This window comes from Protobothrops mucrosquamatus, unplaced genomic scaffold (assembly GCF_001527695.2).
Source record: "Protobothrops mucrosquamatus isolate PMUCROS unplaced genomic scaffold, P.Mucros_1.0 scaffold1980, whole genome shotgun sequence".
NCBI lineage: Eukaryota > Metazoa > Chordata > Lepidosauria > Squamata > Viperidae > Protobothrops > Protobothrops mucrosquamatus.
This window is the reverse complement of record NW_015388096.1, coordinates 29,727-52,096: the sequence shown is the minus strand read 5'-3', so window position 1 is coordinate 52,096 and position 22,370 is coordinate 29,727. Positions and strand designations below refer to the sequence as shown.

At 40.4% G+C, this 22,370-nt stretch overlaps 1 protein-coding gene across 1 annotated transcript; it reads left to right on the top strand.

The window, feature by feature from the left end:
• The first annotated feature begins 2,346 nt into the window (after positions 1–2,346).
• On the top strand, positions 2,347–20,770 carry LOC114923121 (double-strand-break repair protein rad21-like protein 1). The gene is made up of 11 exons (XM_029285638.1): positions 2,347–2,351; positions 2,806–2,909; positions 3,090–3,254; positions 4,836–4,934; positions 6,383–6,508; positions 7,092–7,321; positions 7,930–8,011; positions 11,374–11,489; positions 12,854–12,946; positions 15,504–15,581; positions 20,484–20,770. Exons 1-11 carry the CDS (start codon positions 2,347–2,349, stop codon positions 20,670–20,672), a joined length of 1,287 nt encoding a protein of 428 aa, XP_029141471.1. The 3' UTR covers positions 20,673–20,770.
• Positions 20,771–22,370: the final 1,600 nt, after the last annotated feature.

Genomic DNA, 22,370 nt, shown 5'->3' with positions numbered 1-22,370 from the left:
CTACCTTCAGGAGCTTTGGAGAATAGCTTGACTCCCTCTTCTTTGGGGCAGCCCCTGAGATATTGGAAGACTGCTATCATGTCCCCCCTTGTCCTTCTCTTCATTAAACTAGACATTCCCAATTCCTGCAAACATTCCTTATATGTTTTAGCCTCCAGGCCCCTGATCATCTTTGTTGCTCTTCTCTGCACATTTTTCTGCCATCTAATTAATGTCTTCTGTTGAATAGAACAGAGCTGGAAGGGACCTTGTACTAGGTGAAAGTTTAAAAAATGTGAGTGCATTTGCTGGATGCCCTCAAATACCTGTCCATTTTTATCTTGCAGGCTGTATAAAGCTACATCATCCCACAGTTAATCTTATGTTGTGCATTTTTCTTCAGGGCTTGTTGACCTTCCTAAAGGAAATTCTGAGGCAAATTATGATGCCATCACATTGCCTGAAGAGTTTCATGATTTTGACACCCAACTTCCAGACACGAAGTAAATATTGTTTATTGCTATGTATAGAACAAGTGAAAAGGGAGTGAATTCCCTCCGAATTCTCTTTTCTCACAGACGGTGAATTACTCAAAACTTTATAGTAGAAAATATGCATGCTTCTACATTACAGGCAGTCCTCAGGTTATGACCACAATTGAGCCCAAAAGTTATGTTGCTAAGTGAAACATTTGTTAAGTGAGTTTTGACCCCTTTTAAACGACTTTTCTTGCCACAGTTGTTAAGTGAATCACTTAGCAGTTAAGTTAATAACATGGTTGTTAAGTGAATCTGGCTTCCCCATGGACTTTGCTTTTCAGAAGATCACAAAAGTAATCAGATGATCCCGGGACAATGCATCTGTCATAAATACAAACCAGTTGCTAAGCTTCTGAATTTTGATCATGTGACCATGGGAAGGCTACAACTGTTGTGTGAAAAATAGTCATAAGTCCCCTTTTTCAGTGCCATTGTAACTTTGAATGGTCACTAAATGAACTGTTATAAGTCAAGGATTACCTGTACATGTGGAGGAACAAAATCACAATCCTCTTTCTCGGCTCCAGGTAGTCCTTGACTTACAATCATTCATTTAGTGTCCATTCAAAGTTAACAACGGCATTGGAAAAAAGTCACCTATGACTGTTTTCCACCCTTATGATCATTGCAAATGCATTCCCATTGTCATGTGATCAAAATTCAGACATTTGGCAACTGACTCATATTTACGACAGTTGCAGTATCCTGGAGTTACATGATCACCTTTTGTCATCTTGTGACGAGCAATGTCAATGGGGAAGCCAGATTCACTTAACAACATTGTTACTCACTGAACTACTGCAGTGATTCACTGAACACAACTGTGGCAAGGAAGTTTGTAAAATAGGGCAAAATTCACTTAACGACGGTCTCGGCAACAAAAATGTGGGGCTCAATTGTGGTCGTAGGTCAAGGACTGTACTGCTCTATGGTTCCTTTCCCATTATATCTTTTATTTTTTATGACGATGAATTTGAAGTACTGTCTCTCCTTGCCTGGCAAATCCACAGTTCGATCTAGTTGTAGTTCATCTGTCACTTTAATACAGCTTTTCTCAGTGCCATTTTCCATTCTGCTCTCATTTCCCTCCCTCTCAGCATCCTGAATATCAAACAACTCTTATTTTCTATATAGTTATGACTTGATTGTAAGGGATCACTTCTCTGCTTTCAATCCACTTACTCAGGCGAGATTTACTATAGGTCAGAACAGCACAGAGAGCACTAAATTTCCTTCATGGGGATTAATTGGATTTTCTTAAACTTTTTCATAGTCCAGAGTAATGTTTTTACAATAATGATAGACCTGATAAAATACAGATAGTTTTTGACTTACAACAATTCATTTAGTGATCGTTTGAAGTTATAACAGCCCTGAAAAAAGTGACTTATGACCGTTTTTAACACTTACGGCTATTGAAGCATCCCCGTGATCACGTGATCAAAATTCAGAGGCTTGGCAACTGGCATGTACTTATGAAGGTTGCCCTGCCCCAGGGTCGTGTGATCACTTTTTGCAACCTTCTGACAAAGAAAGTCAATGGGGAAGCCATCTTTACTTAACAGCTGTGTTACTAACTTAACAGCTACAGTGATTCTCTTAACAACTATGGCAAAAAAGATTGTTAAATGAGGCAAAACTCATTTAACAAATGTCTCACTTAGCAACAGATATGTTGGACCCAATTATGGTCATAAGTCGAGGACTACCTGTACATTGCTCATTTTTAATTCTTGAACTATATTTTTGGGATAAAGAAAGTTGAATGTAGTAACTGAAGCAGCCCTTGTTAGTTAATCTGTACTACTAAACATTTCTTAATCGTACTATGGAGTAGTAAGTTAAGGGCGGTGGAAATGCAATTTAATTAGGACCAAATATATTAAAATATTGAATGGATACATTTTCTGAAGTAGGAAGTTATGGTCCGGTTATGTAGCATCTCCTAAAATCCTTTCTTTTTTTTTAAATGTTTTAAATAATTTTTATTTTATTCAAATAGAAATAATACAACACATATAAATAATACAAATAGTACAACACATATGAATCTAAATAAAAAACAATATAAAATACAAATACTACAGTGCACCCACACCTCTGGAGACCATTTTTATTACCTATATTTCTTCTCATATAACAACTAACAATATACAGTATATTTCAATTGTGCCCTTATCCCCTCCAAAACAGCATATATTCTTGAGCAGGTTTATTCCCTTTGCCTACCCCCAAAACTGTTTTTATAAAATCATCCCATATTTCATTATTTTTCCTTTTCTAATAGGGCCATTGAGGTCGCCCAACATTTTACACTGCACCAGAGCAAAACTGAGGACATCACATTGACAGAATTTTATGGGCAGACTGTTCTCAATGGTGTCAATTTTGGTGAGTGAGGCCGCAGCTTTTTTTCCTCGTAAAACAAAATACAAAGGGTTTTTAATTTCATTTTCAAACGTTGCGTTCTGGGTTCAATTTTTAATAAGCAACTGATTTTAACTCGCTGCAAAGTATTGTATGTCCGAGATATATAAACATAGCTGAGTCACGCATATGTATCTCTCACAGATGACGAAATTGAAATTCCAAGGCACGGTAGCTTTTTCAGTGACAGTTTAATAAATAGTTCCAATAGTCTCCTGGCTGATCACAGTTGTTTGAATTTAACTGGAGACAAAATGGCACTAGGGTATGATGGATTTGGAGATGAAGGAGCTGGAAGAGATATGATTGGTAAGTATGAACAAAATCCACTCTAACTATAGCTGACCAGTAGATTTTCTAAGATGTGCATAAGTTACCCCAAACGTTTAGTAAGTTTGTTATGTTCTAGTAAAGCCTTTTGCATTTTCTACATAGTCCTCGCCTTACAGTCACAATTGAGCCCAACATTTCTGTTGCTGAGCAAGGCAGTTGCTAAGTGAGTCGTACTCCATTTTACGTCCTTTTGCCGTGGTTGTTAAGCAAATCACTGCAGTTGTTAACTGAATCATATGGTCATTAAGCAAAACTGGCTTCCCCCATTGACTTTGCTTGTCAGAAGCCAGCTGGGAAAGTCTCAAAAGTTGATCCCATGACTTGGGCTAGAGCAGGGGTAGGCAACCCAAAACACTCAAAGAGCCACTTGAACCCATTTCCCACCGAAAACAAAACACAGGGAGCCGCAAAACCCTTTTGACATCTAAAATGAAGATAACGCTGCATATATCTTTTTACACACACACACACACACACACACACTCATAAAGGTAAAAAAGGATATATGCAGTATTATCTTCATTTTTGATGTCAAAAGGGTCTCTGTCTCCCTCCCTCCCTCCTTCTCTCTCCCTCTCCCTCTCTCTGCCCTTGGTCTGCCAGTCCTCTTCCCCCACTCTCTTTCTTTCTTTCTTTCTTTCTTTCTTTCTTTCTTTCTTTCTTTCTTTCTTTCTTTCTTTCTTTCTTTCTTTCTTTCTTTCTCTCTCTCTCTCTTTCCTCTCTCTCTCTCTCCCTCGCTCTCTCTCTTTCTCTCCCTCTCTCTCTCTCTTTCTCTCCCCCCTCTCTCTCCCTCCCTCTCTCTCTGTCTTTTTCTCCCCCCCCCTCTTTCTCTCCCCCCCTCCCTCTCTCCGATCTTCTGCTCACCTGGCAAGCTGGCTTCAAGCTGTTCTCCAACAAGCTCAGGGAGAGGCAACCTCGGCTCTTTTATGACTCATGGACTTCAACTCCCAGAATTCCTGAGCCAGCATAGCTGGGCTAGCTAGCTCTCTCCTGTCCTTCCTGCTTCCTGCAGAACCGCAGCCAAGGCAGGAGCCCCACCCAGTAAGCTTGTCAGCTCGTCAAACAGGGAGAGGCCACTGTCTTTTCTACACACACACACACACACACACACACAGAGAGAGAGAGAGAGAGAGAGAGAGAGAGAGAGAGAGAGAGAGAGAGAGAGAGAGAGAGAGAAGGGAAGCAAAGCGCAAGTGCCTCTCTCTGTCTCTCTCTGCAAATGGCAGAGGAGGCTGGGAGCCACAGGGGAAGGGTTAAAGAGCCACATGTGGCTCCGGAGCCGCAGGTTGCCAACCTGTGGGCTAGAGTAACTGTCATAAATACATACCAGTTGCCCAGTGCCTGCTTCCCAATTTTGATATTGCGATGATGGGGATCCTGCAACAGTCAGCATAAATTGTAAGAACTGGTCATCAATTGCTTTTTTCAGTGTCATTGTAACTTCAAACAGTCACTAAACAAATAGTTGTAAGTCTAGGTCTAGGACTACCTGTATAAAATATGTAGTTATGTACATAAAATGGTTTTTATTTTATGTACTATAATTATTTTCTTAAGATGATGTTCTTGGAACTGACCAGAATGGCCTCCTTGCAATATTTGACATAGAAGAGGAACTTCCTTTACCCAACAAAGATCCAATTGATAACAGAAAAAGTAAGTTTATAGCTGCTTTACTTTAAACTGTTTTACTAGTGTGAAATAATGCTTCTAGAAATTAAACTTCTAGACAGATAACTATATTAGTTTGTATCTGCAAATACAACGCTGGAGTTTATTGTATTTTAATTTTAAGTGTGTTTATTGTGGCATTAGCTCTCATAGAATCAGCTTGTTCGTATGTGTAAGTTGTTATTTTTACTTATAAATTACTATGAGGGAAAAAAACTTGAGAGTAAATAAGATTAGAATAAGTGAAAAGCAAAAAAAGCCTAACTTTCTGTGGCAATTTCTGTATAACATTTTTTTCTTAACAATAAGAGAATTAGCTATTCATATCAATAATAATTAAGTAAAGCACGACCATTATAAAACCATAAATAAAGTTAAAGACTTTAATTCAGCCCTGAATAGATGCAGTCATATTTCTTGATTAGTTCTAATTCAACAGATGCATGCAAGGTTTTTTTCCCCTTAAAGTTCCTTTGAGTTTCTTCAGTGAAAAAAACCTAGTACAAAATTGTTGAATTTATTAGCAAAAGATTTGCTTCTACTGTAAGCCACTTTTCCATCCTAAGGCTTTAAAACTGATTTGCAATAAAACAGATGAAATCCAGAATCAAAACACAGAGCAACAGAATGTCTGAAAAACATAAGGCAGCAATATTTTAATAATACTGAAGCCAACTTAAATCACTCAGGTTTCAAGACCCAACATTGGTATGTGAAGTGACACAAATTTCCAGAGGGATCTCCACAGCATGGCCACTGCTGTGAAAAAGGACATGCTCTTAGCCACACGGTCATAAGAAAATTGTTGTACATGGCCCAGAGTCATTTCTTGTGAGAGAACAGAGAGAAAAAGAGACAGCGGAGAGGGGAAAAATGATAGATGGGAGAGAGAAAATGATATAGACAGACAGACAGAAAACATGATTGACAGAACAAAAAAAGATAGATAGATAGATAGATAGATAGATAGATAGATAGATAGATAGATAGATAGATAGATAGATAGATAGATAGATAGATAGATAGATAGATAGATATGGACGGACGGACGGACGGACGGACGGACGGACGGACGGACGGACAGACAGACAGACAGACAGACAGACAGACAGACAGACAGACAGACAGACAGACAGACAGATAGATAGATAGATAGATAGATAGATAGATAGATAGATAGATAGATAGATAGATAGATATGAATTCATAGATTAATAGATGATAGATAGACAGACAGACAGGAAAAAAATGATAGGTACAATTGATTCCATTCTTTTAGTCTTGAATCAAGAAAATATCTCTGCAAGACATTTAGGTTATTAAGTCCCAAACAGGCTAAACCTGAAGGTGAGCTCCACTGAATTCTCTTGCTGAACAGAAATTGGACTCAGCGACCTGAATCATACTCCTGACTCTGTGACTGTCTGAATCAGCAGGACCTACTTTTGATCTGGACCAGGCTGCATCTAAACATAAAACACGAAATCACCAACTTAATGAAACAACGTTGTTGTGCAATGAGGAGGACGGCTTTGTTCTTTGTCCTATTGTTGATTCAGGTTAGAATTATTTGTTTCTGTCGTGAATAAAAATGCAACATAGAAGTGATGGCAAATCCAGAAAAGCATTTCACTGTAAACAGTTTTTTCAATAGAAGCGGTCATCTCTTAGTCTTCCTTAGATTGTCCTTATGTTACATTCATTCGTTCGTTTATTTATTCGCAGCATTTGCCTACTGCCTAACTTACATACAAAACACAGTTCAAAATAAAATATAATTAATTACAATAATAAATCTAAATCTAATTGTCCAGTTTTCAGCTGTTAAAGTAAGCCAGCTGAAGAACACGAGACTTACTGGAAATCTATCTTATTGTTAAAGAGCATATCAGAACCTTGAAAACCTGAAATGGTATAGGGGTTGTTGCCTGAGTAGGGGGTTGGGCTAGAAGACCTCCAAGGTCCCTTCCAACTCTGTTATTCTATTCTATTCTATTCTATTCTATTCTATTCTAAAGTAGGCCTCCACACAGAGAACCGGTTGTTCACATATTTGAATCCCACCACTGATGTGATTATTATCTGCTTAGCACTCCCTGTTTGGTATATAACATGTCATTTGTGAATGTGTCTTGTATCTAGCTCTCCTAAAGAAACAAAGAAGTAAAAGGAAAAGGAAGTTACTTGTTGACGCAGTGAAGCAGCTCAGCAAAGCTACCATGCAAAAGCAGCTTACAAGTTACAAGGATACGCTAACCGCTTTGCATATTGCACCTCCAACAAGGAAGCTGATGATTTTACAAGAGTTGGGTAGCGTAGACAAACTTCTGACCAGACCCACCCAACCTTTCTTTAGTGAAGATCTGCAGAGGGTAACAAATTTACGCCCTTATATGCTCTTTTCATTATTGCTATATAACACAAACTAAACATGTGTAAGCCTTCACCATCCTAGATGGTTTCATAGATTTAAATGTTGGGTGGAGGGCAGGTGAAGGACCAAGTGAAGAGTTTCTCATAATGGTGGCTATTTGCTACTTTGGGGGAGTGAGGAGTTCTTTTGTGCCTTCAACACAGTTTTTGACTCCTGGTGAATGCCTGGACTAGTTCCTGCAGGGTTTTTTTTTTTTTAGAAAAAAACAGTCCCTGGTGCCCAAAAGGTTGGGGACCTTTGGTCTAGCAGCAACCTAACTGATGGATTCCTGGAACAAACTGTTTCTAAATTGATCTGGCTGATAGAGGGATCACTTTGTAGAGCAATAAAGGGCTTCTTGGCAACGCTAAAAAAAAAAATAGAGTACAGCTCACGTGAAGGCTCACATTTGAAATAACTTGACAGTTCTATACCTAGACAATATATTTAATTATGAATTAAACGCTGCTGAGTAGCCCTAGAAAGCTTTCTGTAACCACAAATAGCTCAAGCAATGTTAAGACTTATCAAATTGCCTGATGTTAGTTTGTGGGGTTTTTTTTGCAGCTGTATGCTAAGTGTCTGAAGAATGGAAGAAAAAAATGGCAGCAAGAGACTGAAGAAAGAAGCAAACAACAAAGTGCCCAAGGCAGGACTTTAGATTCCCCCCCCTATAACTCTTTAATATCATATAGGTAGTCCTTGACTTATGACCACAACTGAACGCAAACTTTCTGTTGCTAAGCAGTTGTTAAGTTAGTAACTTGGTTAGATAAGATAAGATAAGATAAGATAAGATAAGATAAGATAAGATAAGATAAGATAAGATAACATTTATTGTCATTTTTTTACTGTGGGCACAACGGCACACATCAAAAATGAAATTTAGTTGCCCGCTCTCAAAGTGAGACACATACATGACGCACACCTAAACATACTATGAACAACATATGTATAGACCCACATCCCTACATATACGTAGCAAATAAATATTAAATACTGTCCATCTTGAATATATAACGGTTGTTAAGTGAATCTGGCTTCCCCATTGATTTTACTTATCAGGAGGTCTCAGAAGGTGACCCCAGGACACTGCAATTCTCATAAATATGAGTTGCCAATTTTGATTATGTGACCATGGGGGATGCTGCAACAGTCGTGTGAAAAACACATGCATGGTTGTAATTTGAGGACTACCTGTAATTGCTTACCTCTTCTTCTTTGTGGTCTTAAGGTAGTTTACCAATGTTTCTTTGAATTTTATACTCGCAACAAACTGCGTGATTGATTGGGCTGAGAGAGACTTGCCCAAAATCATCCAGTGACCTCGATCACTCAATTCCAGCAACCGTTCTTTGTGTGTTTTAGCCTCCAGTCTCCTGATCATCTTTGTTGCTCTTCTCTGCACTCTTTCTAGAGTCTCAACATCTTTTTTACATCGTGGTGACCAAAACTGGATGCAGTATTCCAAGTGTGGCCTTACTAAGGCATTGTAAAGTGGTATTAAAACTTCACGTGATCTTGATTCTATTCCTCTGTTAATGCAGCCTAGCACTGTGTTGGCTTCTTTGGCAGCTGCAGCACACGGCTGGCTCCTATTTAAGGGATTGTCCACTAGGACTCTGAGATCCCTCTCACAGTTATTACTATTGAGCAAGGTACCCCCTATACTATACCTGTACATTTGGTATTTCTCTAGAGCAGAAAGTCCTCAAATATACCCATGGTAGTTCTCGAGTTATGACTGTAATGAAGCCTGCCCATTATGGTCATAAATCATAATTACGATTTATGTTTGGTTCTGACAAGGCTCAAGGTGGACTCAGCCTTCTGTCCTTCCGAGGCCGGTAAAATGAGGACCCAGATTGTTGGGAGCAAGAGCCTGATTCTGAAAACCGCTTAGAGAAGGCTGTAAAGCCCTGTGAAGCAGTACATAAGTCTAAGTGCTATTGCTAAGTGCTATCTATCTATGTCTGTCTGTCTGTCTGTCTGTCTGTCTATCTATCTATCTATCTATCTATCTATCTATCTATCTATCTATCTATCTATCTATCTATCTATCTATCTATCTATCTATCTATCTATCTATCTATCTATCTGCAGTATTGCAGACTAATTGCCCATAGCCTGGAGTTCGATCCTGGCTGACTGAAGGCTGACTCAGCCTTCCATCTTTCTGAAGTTGGTAAAATGAGGACCCAGATAGTTGGGGGCAAGAGGCTGATTCTGTAAACTGCTTAGAGTGGGCTGTAAAGCACTATGAAGCAGTACATAAGTCTTGTGCTAAGTGCTGTTGCTATAATGCTAGATACACGGTTTGGTTACGTGACCATTTTTGCCGTCGTTAAGCAAGCATGGCAGTCATAAGTGCAAGTCCATTGTTTGCTGTGGACTTGGTTTTGCCCAAAACTGGAAGTAAGCGCTAGTGTTCCACAAAACTGTCATAAAATGCTGTCAAGTGACCACAGGATCTTGCAAGCAGTCATAAATGCGGCTGTGTTGCCAAGCTCCCAAAGTGTGGTCACATGACTGTGAGGAGGGGGAGCCAACCATCACAATTTCAGATTTGGGTCATGTTCTCTTTTTCAGATAGATCGTAACTTCAAACAGTCACTAAGTGATCTGTCTTAAATCAAGGACTACCTGTAGCAAGGGTTACATCTTTATGTTAATTCAAAGAATTATGTCCATTTTTAAGGCAAAATAAAGCTTATATTTTAATAAAAAAATAGGATCTATCAACCTTCTCTTCAATTTAGATCAGTTTTAAGAGCATCTAAAGGAATACAGAAATATAATTAAATCTACAAAGCCAATGTGAATAAAATATCCCAAAGTAGCTAGGGGTGGGGTCATGTTTACCTAAAGAAGATAAAACTACAACTGAGGATAATTTTCGAAATAAAAGATTGAAGAACTTTTTTTTTTTACAAAAAGTATCTTGAAGTGGTACCAGGAGAAGGGGTGGGGGCTAGCTTATGGCTAACAAAAATATAGCTGCCAAAAAGGCCAACACAGTGCTGGGCTGCATTAACAGGGATAGAATCAAGATCACGTGAAGTGTTAATACCACTTTACAATGCCTTGGTAAGGCCACACTTGGAATACTGCATCCAGTTTTGGTCACCGCGATGTAAAAAAGATGTTGAGGCTTTAGAAAGAGTACAGAGAAGAGCAACAAAGATGATTAGGGGACTGGAGGCTAAAAACATATAAGGAAAGGCTGCTGGAATTGGGGATGTCTAGTTTAACGAAGAGAAGGACGAGGGGGGACATGATAGCAGCCTTCCAGTATCTCAGGGGCTGCCCCAAAGAAGAGGTAGTCAAGCTCTTCTCCAAAGCGCCTGAAGGCAGGACAAGAAGCAACGGATGGAAACTGATCAAGGAGAGAAGCAACCTAGAACTAAGGAGAAACTTCCTGACAGTGAGAACAATTAACCAGTGGAACAACCTGCCTCCAGAAGCGGTGAATGGTCCAACACTGGAAGTTTTTAAGAAGAGACTGGACAGCCATTTGTCCGAAATGGTATAGGGCTTCCTACCTGAGCAGGGGGTTGGACTAGATGACTTTCAAGATCCCTTCCAACTTTACTATTATTATTATTATTTTTATTATTTTTATTATTTTTATTATTTTTATTATTATTATTATTATTATTATTATTATTATTATTATTATTATTATTATTATTATTATTGCATTAGTTGTTAAATTGAAATCATTCACATTTTTCTTTACATTTTTAGTGCATTTGTTTTACATCCTTTTCTATCTAGTAAAGATGATGGGAATAAAGACCTCATAAGTGGTACCTCATTGCTTTGTGGGGAAAAAAAAACCTTAAATGTTTGACCAGAATATGGTGAACTGCAATTTGGACATATTGGAAATTTCAAAACTTAAATAGTATAAGCTGAGATTATATGCAAATGATTATTTATCGCTAATGGCAATTAATTGGTAAGTACATTGGGCAAGAATTTAACTTCTTTCTTTTATTATCAATATAGAACTATCAATAGCAGAAAGTTTAAATATACCGCAGGACACAAATTATCCCCAAACAGAATCTGTGTTACAAAGCGGCAGAAACAAAAGGGATGATAATACAGTTTCTAAAACTATGGTAAGTACTTTCAGAACAAATTAAGCTTTAATAAGTTTAAGCAATAGGTGTATTTCCATCAAAATGGGTAAACTGGGCTTGACAAATTACAGCTTCCTCCTCCTAAACCTTCTAAAATGTTAATAATTAACATCCCAGATGTCTAAAATTCCATCACACTCTTGAACAGGAGTGAGACGGTTATATTTTTGACTTTCAAACTTTCCAGGTCCTGATATTCCTATTTGATTAGTATTTTTACAAATATTAGCCAAATCCTTCCCTGCTTAACTTTTAGAGATCACAAGCTCATCTGGGTACTGTCACTTAAATGATCACTTATTTATATTTACTTACTAAAGTATCTATTTATAGCTTTTCTCATACCAAAGCATAATTCCTGATGACTTACAACATTAACATTTATAACAATGATGAGCCACAGTTAAAATGTAAATTTGGTAAAGACACAGTTCATAAATATTATGGACTATATCATTTCATTCACAAATGCCCAGATAAATGGGATTTATATCTGATTTGCCTGCAGGAATATGGCTCTTCTAGCCCTGTTTTTTCATGATGTGAATCCTGTGGTTGGATTAAAAGATAAAATTTGATCTCAATTTATCCAGTGAGGTGATAAGCTATCCAGTTCAATGGGGATTTCATAGCTTCAGTTCAACCCTCAGTATACTGAAGGAGAATTTTTAGGGGTGTGAAGGGTCTCAGAGAAAAAAAGAAGTCATAATATTTTGTGTTTCCAATTAAGAATTGCCCGAAACACAGAATTGTTTGCAATAGGACAATGATGGCAAACCTTTTAGGGACCGAGTGCCCAAACTGCAACCCAAAACCCACATGTATCGTCAGGTGCTGGGTGGGCATGGCCCATTGAGTGGGCGTGGCTGCGGTGGTAACGGCAGACTGGATGGGACTAAAAAGTTCAATCAATCAATTCCAACTTTGCGAGATCTTTTTTTTTCCCGCGAGAAGTTGAAATTGACTGATTGACCCTTTTTTTTTTTTTTTTTGCACACGGCGGCGGAGGCCTAAAGCGAAAAGGTTTTATAAAACCCAGCTGAAGGCCTAGGACTGGGGCGATGGCGCGCGTACCCACAGAGAGGGCTCTGTGTGCCACCTCTGGCACCCGTGCCATAGGTTCGCCACCACAGCAATAGGATGTCATGTTTTTCACTTTCCTCTTCCATTATTTTCTCATTATTTCTTTTTCTTTTTTCTTTTTTTTTTGTGAAGTATAACATTCAGCGGAGAAATACAGACTCCATTTTAACAATTCATTTGCTGCAGAATAATAAACACAGGAGCAGAACAGAGCAGAGCTGGCACCGATCCACTTTTCCCCCCTCTTCTTTTAATACCAGGAATCGGTTAATGAAGTATTTGCTTGGTCCGATGACCTCTTGCCATCTTCGGTACGACAAGAATCCGAGAACGAGCAAGCTGTCTTGGAAAATGTAATGTTTACAATCATCTAACCTTCTTCCCTGGAGAATAGTGACCATGTAACACTTGTGGGACAATCTGAATCTGGACAATGGACCCAGGGGGAAGGTTAACCTACTTATAATACTACTCTTTTCCGAATGAGAAAAATATATATATCTATTTCAAAGATCTTTCACTTCTAGCTAGTCCTCGATTTACAATCGTTCATTCAGTGGCCGTTGGAAGTTAAGACACCACTAAATGTCCGCTCCTTGAATCTCTGGCTATCCCAGCATCCCCGCAGTCACATGACCGCGATCTATGGTGTTTGGCAACCCATTTTCACAACCAATTGCCAAGCGCGCCTAAGATCACAAAATCACCATTTGCAACTTTCCCTGCCGGCTTCCCCAGAAACTCAAAAGGAGACACCAGCAGGGAAGATCTCCAATCGCTGGGCTAAGTCTCCCCAGCCCACATACCTCTCCATATCCCCTCTTTCCATCATCACTTAACTTTAGCAATGGCAGTACTTGCAATCCCAGTTACCATCGTTCACTGAATCCCACTGTCGTTAGGCAACGCAACTTCCTGATCGCTTCCCCACAACCAAAGTCAGTGGGGAAGCCGGCAGGAAATAACAAGACCCTGGCCCTGCAGGCAGGTGACTGCTGCTAGACGGGGGAGGAAGGGAGGGGAAGGGCAGAGGATGGGGATGGTGTATGGGAGTGCACAAGAGCGGTACAGGAGATGTGTGCAAAAGGGTGTGGGAAAGGTACAGCATAGATCAGGGTAAGGTGAGGGGTACAGGTTGAGGACGATGCACATTGGTGCATAAGAGATACCTAGTAAGGCCACACCTGGAATACTGCAGCCAATTTTGGTCACCATATCACAAAAAAGATGTTGAGAAACTGGAAAAAATTCAGAGAAGAGCAGCTAAGATGATCCAAGGCCTGGAGACTAAAACATACGAAGAACAGCTGCGGGACTTGGGTTTGACTAGTCTAAAGAAAAGAAGAATTAGGAGAGACGCGATAGCAGCGTTCCAGTATTTGAGGGGCTGCCACAAAGAAGAGGGGTTAGGTTGTTCACCAGAGCACCAGAGGGAAGGATGAGAAACAATGGTTGGAAACTGATCAAGGAGAGAAGCAACCTGGAATTAAGGAGAAACTTCCTGACAGTGAGGACAATTAACAGCCTGCCACCAGAAATCGTGGGCGCTCCATCACTGGAGGTTTTTAAGAAGAGGCTGGCCATTCACCTGTCTGAGACGGTGTAGGTAGAGCAGGGGGCTGGACTAGAAGACCTCCAAGATCCCTTCCAGCTGTATTCTATTCTATTCATGTGGGTCAGGGAGAAGTACGCATAGGGAGGGTGGCCGAGAGGTTGTGAATGGTGCAAGAGCAGAATGGCAACCGGGCTGCTTTCTTAGGATTTTTTTTTTTTTTTTGCTCAGCTGGTAATATCAATGGAATAATAACATTTAATTTGTATTTTTGATTTGAATGTGATTTGCATTATCCTTTGCTCATTGTGTTGTAAGCTATTTCATTATTATTATTTTTTTTAAAAAAGCCCTTTAAGGATAACCAGATATAGTTTCAAAAAAAGTAAATAACGTCTCTGATACTTCTATGTTGTATGGACATTTGTACTGATACATTTAATCAACTTTATTNTTTTTTTTTTGATCAGCTGGTAATATCAATGGAATAATAAAATTTAATTTGTATTTTTGATTTGAATGTGATTTGCATTATCCTTTGCTCATTGTGTTGTAAGCTATTTCATTATTATTATTTTTTTTAAAAAAGCCCTTTAAGGATAACCAGATATAGTTTCAAAAAAAGTAAATAACGTCTCTGATACTTCTATGTTGTATGGACATTTGTACTGATACATTTAATCAACTTTATTGAAGTATGGGAAATTTAGTTATGTAGCCCGGTTTGCCAAATCAGTTATGTAGAACAAATAATAATAATAATAATAATCATAAAGTTGGAAGGCACCTTGGAGGTCATCTAGTCCAACCCCCTGCTCAGGCAGGAAACCCTATACCATTTCGGACAAATGGCTGTCCAGTCTCTTCTTAAAAACTTCCAGTGTTGGCACATTCACCGCTTCTGGAGGCAGGTGGTTCCACTGGTTAATTGTTCTAACTGTCAGGAAGTTTCTCCTGAGTTCCATGTTGCTTCTCTCCTTGATTGGTTTCCATCCGTTGCTTCTTGTCCTGCCTTCAGGTGCTTTGGAGAATAGCTTGACTCCCTCTTCTTTGGGGCAGCCCCTGAGATACTGGAAGACTGTCCTTCTCTTTATTATGTCCCGCCTCGTCCTTCTCTTTATTAAACTAGACATACCCAATTCCAGCAACCGTTCCTTATATGTTTTAGCCTCCAGTCCCCTAATCATCTTTGTTGACGATTCATAGTGAAATTTCCTAGAGAGAATGCTAACTAGAAGACAGTCACAAGATTTGGGAAGACATTAATGACATACGTCTATGCTTTATTTTTTATGCTTCCTTTTATTATCGTTCCGATGAATTTTACAACTAAGTGATTGTTTTAATCTGTGATATAGGGATATCAGACATGTAATTTGGACTACGAAGAACAAAGAAGAAGTAAGAGAACACTAAAACTATTAAATACTTTCCGGGTAAGATATAATAGACTATAATAAACCTTTCTTTCTAGTTTTAATCATTATTGTTAATAATAAAATATAGAAAACAACATAAATAGAATGAATACACACACACATAAAATAATGGAAAAACCGTAAATGTACTATAGCGATTAAAACAAATGTGAATTGGGAAAAGGCAGAAACGGTGAGAGAAAAGACCGATATAAAATCCATGAACATATTAATAAACATAAATTCAATATCTAAGCACATGATTCAATCTCGAACCATTTAATAAATGGTTCATCTTCACATGTTAAGCCGCAAAGACTTTTCAAAAACAGATGCATCTCCAGAATTTGTTCCTTGAAATCAGAGGATAGGTTTCTGTAAAATTATCCTCTTTGCTGTGCCCCAGGCTCAAGCCAAAGCTCTTCGTGAAGTGGCAGATAGCGTGTTTTAGAAATATAATCCAACATCATGTTAAGGTCTTTTATCATTTTTACCAGCCCATAATTCTAGCCTGCTCTTATTCCTAAACGGCTGGTGACTTATCCTTATCCTAATTTTCCTGAACTGAAAATCAACATTAAGAAAACCAAGATCATGGCATCAGGCCCTCTCAATTCCTGGCAAATAGATGGGGAAGAAATGGAGGTAGTGACAGATTTTATCTTCCTGGGCTCCAAGATCACCGCAGATGGGGACTGCGGCCAAGAAATTAAAAGACGCTTGCTCCTGGGGAGGAAAACTATGGCAAATCTAGACAGCATACGAAAAAGCAGAGACATCACCCTGCCAACAAAAGTGTGTACAGTCAAGGCCATGGTTTTCCCAGTGGCAATGTATGGCTGTGAAAGTTGGACCATAAGAAAGGCTGAGCACTAAAGAATGGAGGCCTTTGAACTCTGGTGCTGGAGAAGACTCCTGCGAGTCCTAGAGGAGGTCAACCCCGACTGCTCTTTAGAAGGCCAGATCCTGAAGTGGAAACTCAAGTCCTTTGGCCACCTAATGAGAAGGAAGGACTCCCTGGAGAAGAGCCTGATGCTGGGAAAGATGGGGGGCAAGAGAAGAAGGGGATGACAGAGAAGGAGGTGGCTGGATGGAGTCACTGAAGCAGGAGGCGTGAGCTTCAATGGACTCCAGAAGATGGTAGAGGACAGGAAGGCCTGGAGGAACGTGGTCCATGGGGTCGTGATGGGTCGGACACGACTTCACAACTAACAACAACAACAGCTGACTTGCACTATCCTTTCCTCAATATTCAGCTGAAATGATCTTCAGATTGGTAGAAAAACTACATTTAACCCTCAACAACGGAGCCCAAAATTTCTGTTGCTAAGCAAGATGGTGGTTAAGTGAGTTTTCCCCCATTTCACAATCTTTCTCGCCCATCGTTGTTCAGTGAATCCAGTGCAGTTGTTAAGGTAGTAACACAGTTTGTTAAGAGAATCTGGCTTCCCCATTGACTTTGTCAGAAGGTCGCAAAAGGGGATCACCTGACCTCAGGACCGTCAGAAATATGATTCAATTGCCCGAATTGTGATCAAGTGACCATAAGGGCGCTGCAGCAGTCATAAGTGTGGAAAACGGTTATATGGCACTTTTTTCAGTGCCGTTGTAACTTTGAATGGTCGCTAAATGAACGATGGCAAGTTGAGGACAACCTATATACCAGCCTGAGCTTTGATGTCCCATATCCTACTCTCTTGCATTTGTTCCCAATCCCTGCCAATCATCTTACTTAGACAGTGTCAGAATAAGAGTGAAAAAGATGGTACAAGTATGGACAACTTAACTTTTCTTAACCGAGTATGTGAAACAGCACCGTCGTTGGGACTTAATAAATGTTGTGGTTGGTTTGAGCCAGGGATAAGTGGAATTAGGCTCTGCATTTCATTAACATCCCTATTGGCAAATAGCTTTTTGCCCAGGGTTCATTATAATAAACCCCACATTTACATAATCTGTGGGTCTTGTTGGCTTCAGATAGGATAAAGCCATTTTGTCGCCCCCAATTCTTTCCACTTCTACTTCCTCGCAAAGCAGGTTCCATCTGACTTGCGATCCATCCCTGCCAATTACACAGCAGAAAGTACAGATGGTTCTCAACAGTTCATTTAGTGACCATTCAAAGTTACAACGGCACCAAAAAAGTGAGCTGGGACCATTTTTCACACTCATGACCGTTGCAGCATCTACATGGTCATGCGATCTGAATTTAGACGCTTGGCAACTGCTTGTATTCACGACAGTTATGATGGAACCGTGGTGGCACAGTGATTAGAACAGGGGTCCCAAAACCTGTGGGCCGCGGCCCAGTAGTCGGCTGTGGGCTGCTGGCCACCGGACCATGGGACAGGCTGGCCAGTGTGCTTGCACACACACCCACTCGTGCTAGCGCCACGGGGCATGAAAACAGGATGCCGCACGGTGCAAAAACAGGCCAATGCCACGCCTTGGGGTGCAAAAACGGGATGCTGCCATGCCATGGGGTGCAAAAATGTGATGTTGCCATGCTGCGGGATGCAAAAAGGGGACACAAAAATGGGCCAATGCCACGCCTCAGTGCAAAAATGGGATGCCGCCACACCTCGATGCGCGAAAATGGGCCGACGCCGTGCTTCGGGGTGCAGCAAGTGCTGTGCACAAGAACGGGCAGGGCTAGCGAGTATCATGCAAGCACTAGCCCCGCCCCGTTTGCATCACGTGCATGCTCGTCGCCCCGTGCGCACGCATGCACCTGTACACGCACGTATAATGCTTCCCCCTCCCTTTTCCTCCGGTCCGCCAACCAAGAAAAGTTGGTGACCTCTGGGTTAGAACTCTAACTCTGCCCACTGCCAAGAGTTCGATCCTGACTGGCTCAGGGTTGACTCACCCATTAATCCTTCCGAGGTCAGTAAAATGAAGGCCCAGATTGTTGGGTGCCATATGCTGGCTCTAAACTATTTAGAGAGGTCTGTAAAGTATTGTGAAGCGGTATATAAGTCTAAGGGCTATTGCTATAGTCGCAATGTCCTGGGGTCACGTGACCTTTTGCAACCTTGTGACACGCAAAGTCAACAGGGAAGCCAGATCCACCTAACAACCATGTTACTGACTGAACTACTGCAGTGATTCACTAAACAAGAAGTGGCAAGAAAAGTCATCAGACGGGACAAAAGTCACTTAACATCTGCCTTGCTTGGCAACAGAAATTTTGGGCTCAGTTGTGGTCATAAGTTGAGCACTACCTGTACATAAGAAGCATCATAAGCTTAAGACGTGTATCCTGAATATTAGACTTTGTGATGAATTGGGGTAAAGGGAACTTTGGTTACTTAAAACTTGGAAATTATAAATATTAAATGTTAAATTTAAATATGAATGGGAAACTGAAAATTGGGACAAACGAATTAGGACATTGATTGCCTATAAAGACTGAGTGTCAAAATAACCAGGATATGTATAAGCTAAAAAATTATTGATAAATGTAAGAATGTTATTTTTATTTAATTGATACAATAAGAATTGCATTAGTTCTTTAATGTGGTAGTTTGAGACTTGTACTAAAGATACTTGTATGTCATTGAATTATGGATTAACTCAGCTGCCACATTGCTTTTTATAAACACTTAAATGTAAAATTAGAAAATCAATAAAACATTAAAAAAAGAAGCATCATAAGCTACTTAATACAATTAGGACAAAAATATTAAAACGTTAAGCATTACAAATTAGAACATTCAAATGGAGAGCAGACTGGACCAAGGCATAAACAGGATGGAGATGGATCATCTAAGTTAGTAGCCCTCTCCAGAATGGAACACCCCCTTCTGGGCTCCAAACCAATAGGCAGAGCCAATTCTTCAGGCTCTTCCGGAAGGACCAGAGGATACGAGCGGATTTAGCTAGTGGATTGTCCCTTGTGGATACACGCTTGGCAACATAGGACTGTGTTTCCAGTTCTGCAGATCGGTTCTATCATCTTAGACTCTCTATTCATTTTCCTATCAACAGTTCTTGATCTGTTGCTGTTGTTAGTTGCGAAGTCGTGTCCGACCCATCGCGACCCCATGGACAACGTTCCTCCAGGCCTTCCTGTCCTCTACCATCTTCTGGAGTCCATTGAAGCTCACGCCTCCTGCTTCTGTGATGCCATCCAGCCCCCTCCTTCTCTGTCGTCCCCTTCTTCTCTTGCCCTCCATCTTTCCCAGCATCAGGCTCTTCTCCAGTGAGTCCTTCCTTCTCATTAGGTGGCCAAAGTCCTTGAGTTTCAACTTCAGGATCTGGCCTTCTAAAGAGCAGTCAGGGTTGATCTCCTCTAGGACTGACCGGCTTGATCGCCTTGCAGTCCAGGGGACTTGCAGGAGTCTTCTCCAGCACTTGATCTGTATGAACAGCCATTTGTCCGAAATGGTATAGGGTTTCCTGCCTGAGCAGGGGGTTGGACTACTAGATGACCTCCAAGGTCCCTTCCAACTTTACTATTATTATTATTATTATGGATCGTCGCACAGTCAGCCAGATGTTTAGACTGGATTTGGCATTTTGTCTACCTATCGAGTCCTTACCAAGGACCTGGGATAGGCAGATGTGGTATTACAGATATTATTTGATGGTATTACAGATATCGTCGCAGGATGGAAGCAGTTCCTAGTAAGGCCGCCTTTTGCAATTGACTAATGACGAATTTGTCAATGCCAATGATGGTGTTAAAGTGGTGCTCCAGCTGTTTTGGGATTGCACCCAAGACGCCTCTTACTTTACTACTACTACTACTACCACTACTACTACTACTACTATTATTATTATTATTATTATTATTAACTGCAAAAAGGACACCGCTTCTCTCATAAAGCTGCTTATTGTCCACTTCAGATACAGAATTAGCCTCCGCTCGTAACACACCTGTCTTAGTTACTTATTTTGTTTTGTTCTCCCTCGCAGCACTTTGAACAGCAAGGAGCAAAATCGTTCAGCTTTCTCTCCCTCTGCGAGAACCAGAGCAAGAAAGACGTGGCGGAGAGCTTCTACAGCTTGCTGGTTCTACAGAAACAGCGAGCGATCGAGGTGGCCCAATCAGCTCCTTACGCTGACATTATAGTGACTGCAGGACCCAGGTTTCATATTCTCTGAAGACCAGAGAAGACCCCCCCTCGAAAGACTGGAAACTGAACGCTCCCTTTAAGCAAAATTGAGCATCCCTTCTCTGAGTCAAGTAGAGGCAACGACTAGCAAATAAGCCGTAATGTAAGTAGCCTGCCTAGCATTCGAGCCACATGCTGAAAGTTAAGAAAAGCATGGTTTTTAACCCGTATTAAAAGTTACACCGACTACCTGTTTCTTCACGTTAAGTTTGCTTATTTTGGGTTCTTCGTACTTATTTACCAAACTGCCTGCTTTCAGGTATTCAGGTATTCAAGCCAAAAGTCATATAGGCGGGATGCCAGTTCTTCCCTTTTATCTTGTCTGAATCTCCTGGGCTGGCTCTTTTCTTCTTGTCTAAGAAAAATGAAATAATAAATAAAATAACTGAAGCCAAATTACCCAGGAGAAAGCATCGGAAGGAGTGAGAATACGATAAAATAATGTGGTAAAGGTGTTTAAGCATTGTCTAATTTACGATATTTATATCCACACTCGTTTAAACGGTGGATTTTTACTGTATGTTATTTTGTTCTTGAAAGCTTTGGTCTGTAATGTGGTCTCTTTTTTTTAATTTATTAAATTTCTTAAACACCACAGAGAAACACAGTGGGGTTTTTTTTTTAAAGGGTTAATGTCATTATAAGAACTGCAGGACTAGTGTCAACTGCTGAATCCGTGCCAAATTCTGTCCAGCCTCTGCTTAAAAAAGAGACTGGACAGCCATTTGTCTGAAATGGTATAGGGTTTCCTGCCTGAGCAGGGGGTTGGACTAGATGACCTCCAAGGTCCCTTCCAACTTTATTATTATTATTATTAATAATAATAATAATACTCCAGAGGAAGAAGAGTCTGCAGCCTCCCAAGACAATCTGTTCTACTGTTGAAGAGCTGACGCACTGGAAAGATCGAAAGGATCTGTCTCAAAAATCAGATCACACTGGCCCTGTTTTCATATCTAATTTGGAATGACCGACATTGCAAGATCTAGTTTTACTTGACCTCCACATAAGAAAATCAGCTCTGAAATGAAATATCCAAAAGGAACATTTACAAATTCCACCAAAAGATCTCAAACTGAAACGCTTTTGTGTGTGTCGATGAAGATTCCTAGTCATCCGGGTGATGATTGTCCCAAAGGTGCCTTTTCAAGGACTTGGTTTTTTCCTTGATGACTTTTCACTTCTCCTCCAAGAAGCTTCTTCAGTTCTGACTGAATGGTGGAGGATGGAAGGATTTATGTTCCTAGCAATCAGTGTGCGGCAGCTGCCAAAAAGGCCAACACAGTGCTAGGCTGCATTAACAGAGGGATAGAATGAAGATCACGTGAAGTGTTGATACCACTTTACAAGGCTTTGGTAAGGCCACACTTGGAATCCTGCATCCAGTTTTGGTCACCACGATGTAAAAAAGATGTTGAGACTCTAGAAAGAGGGCAGAGAAGAGCAACAAAGATGATCAGGGGACTGGAGGCTAAAACATATAAGGAACGGTTGCTGGAATTGGGTATGTCTAGTTTAATGAAGAGAAGGACGAGGGGGGACAGGATAGCAGTCTTCCAGTATCTCAGGGGCTGCCCCAAAGAAGGGGGAGTCAAGCTATTCTCCAAAGCGCCTGAAGGCAGGACAAGAAGCAACGGATGGAAACTAATCAAGGAGAGAAGCAACCTGGAACTAAGGAGAAACTTCC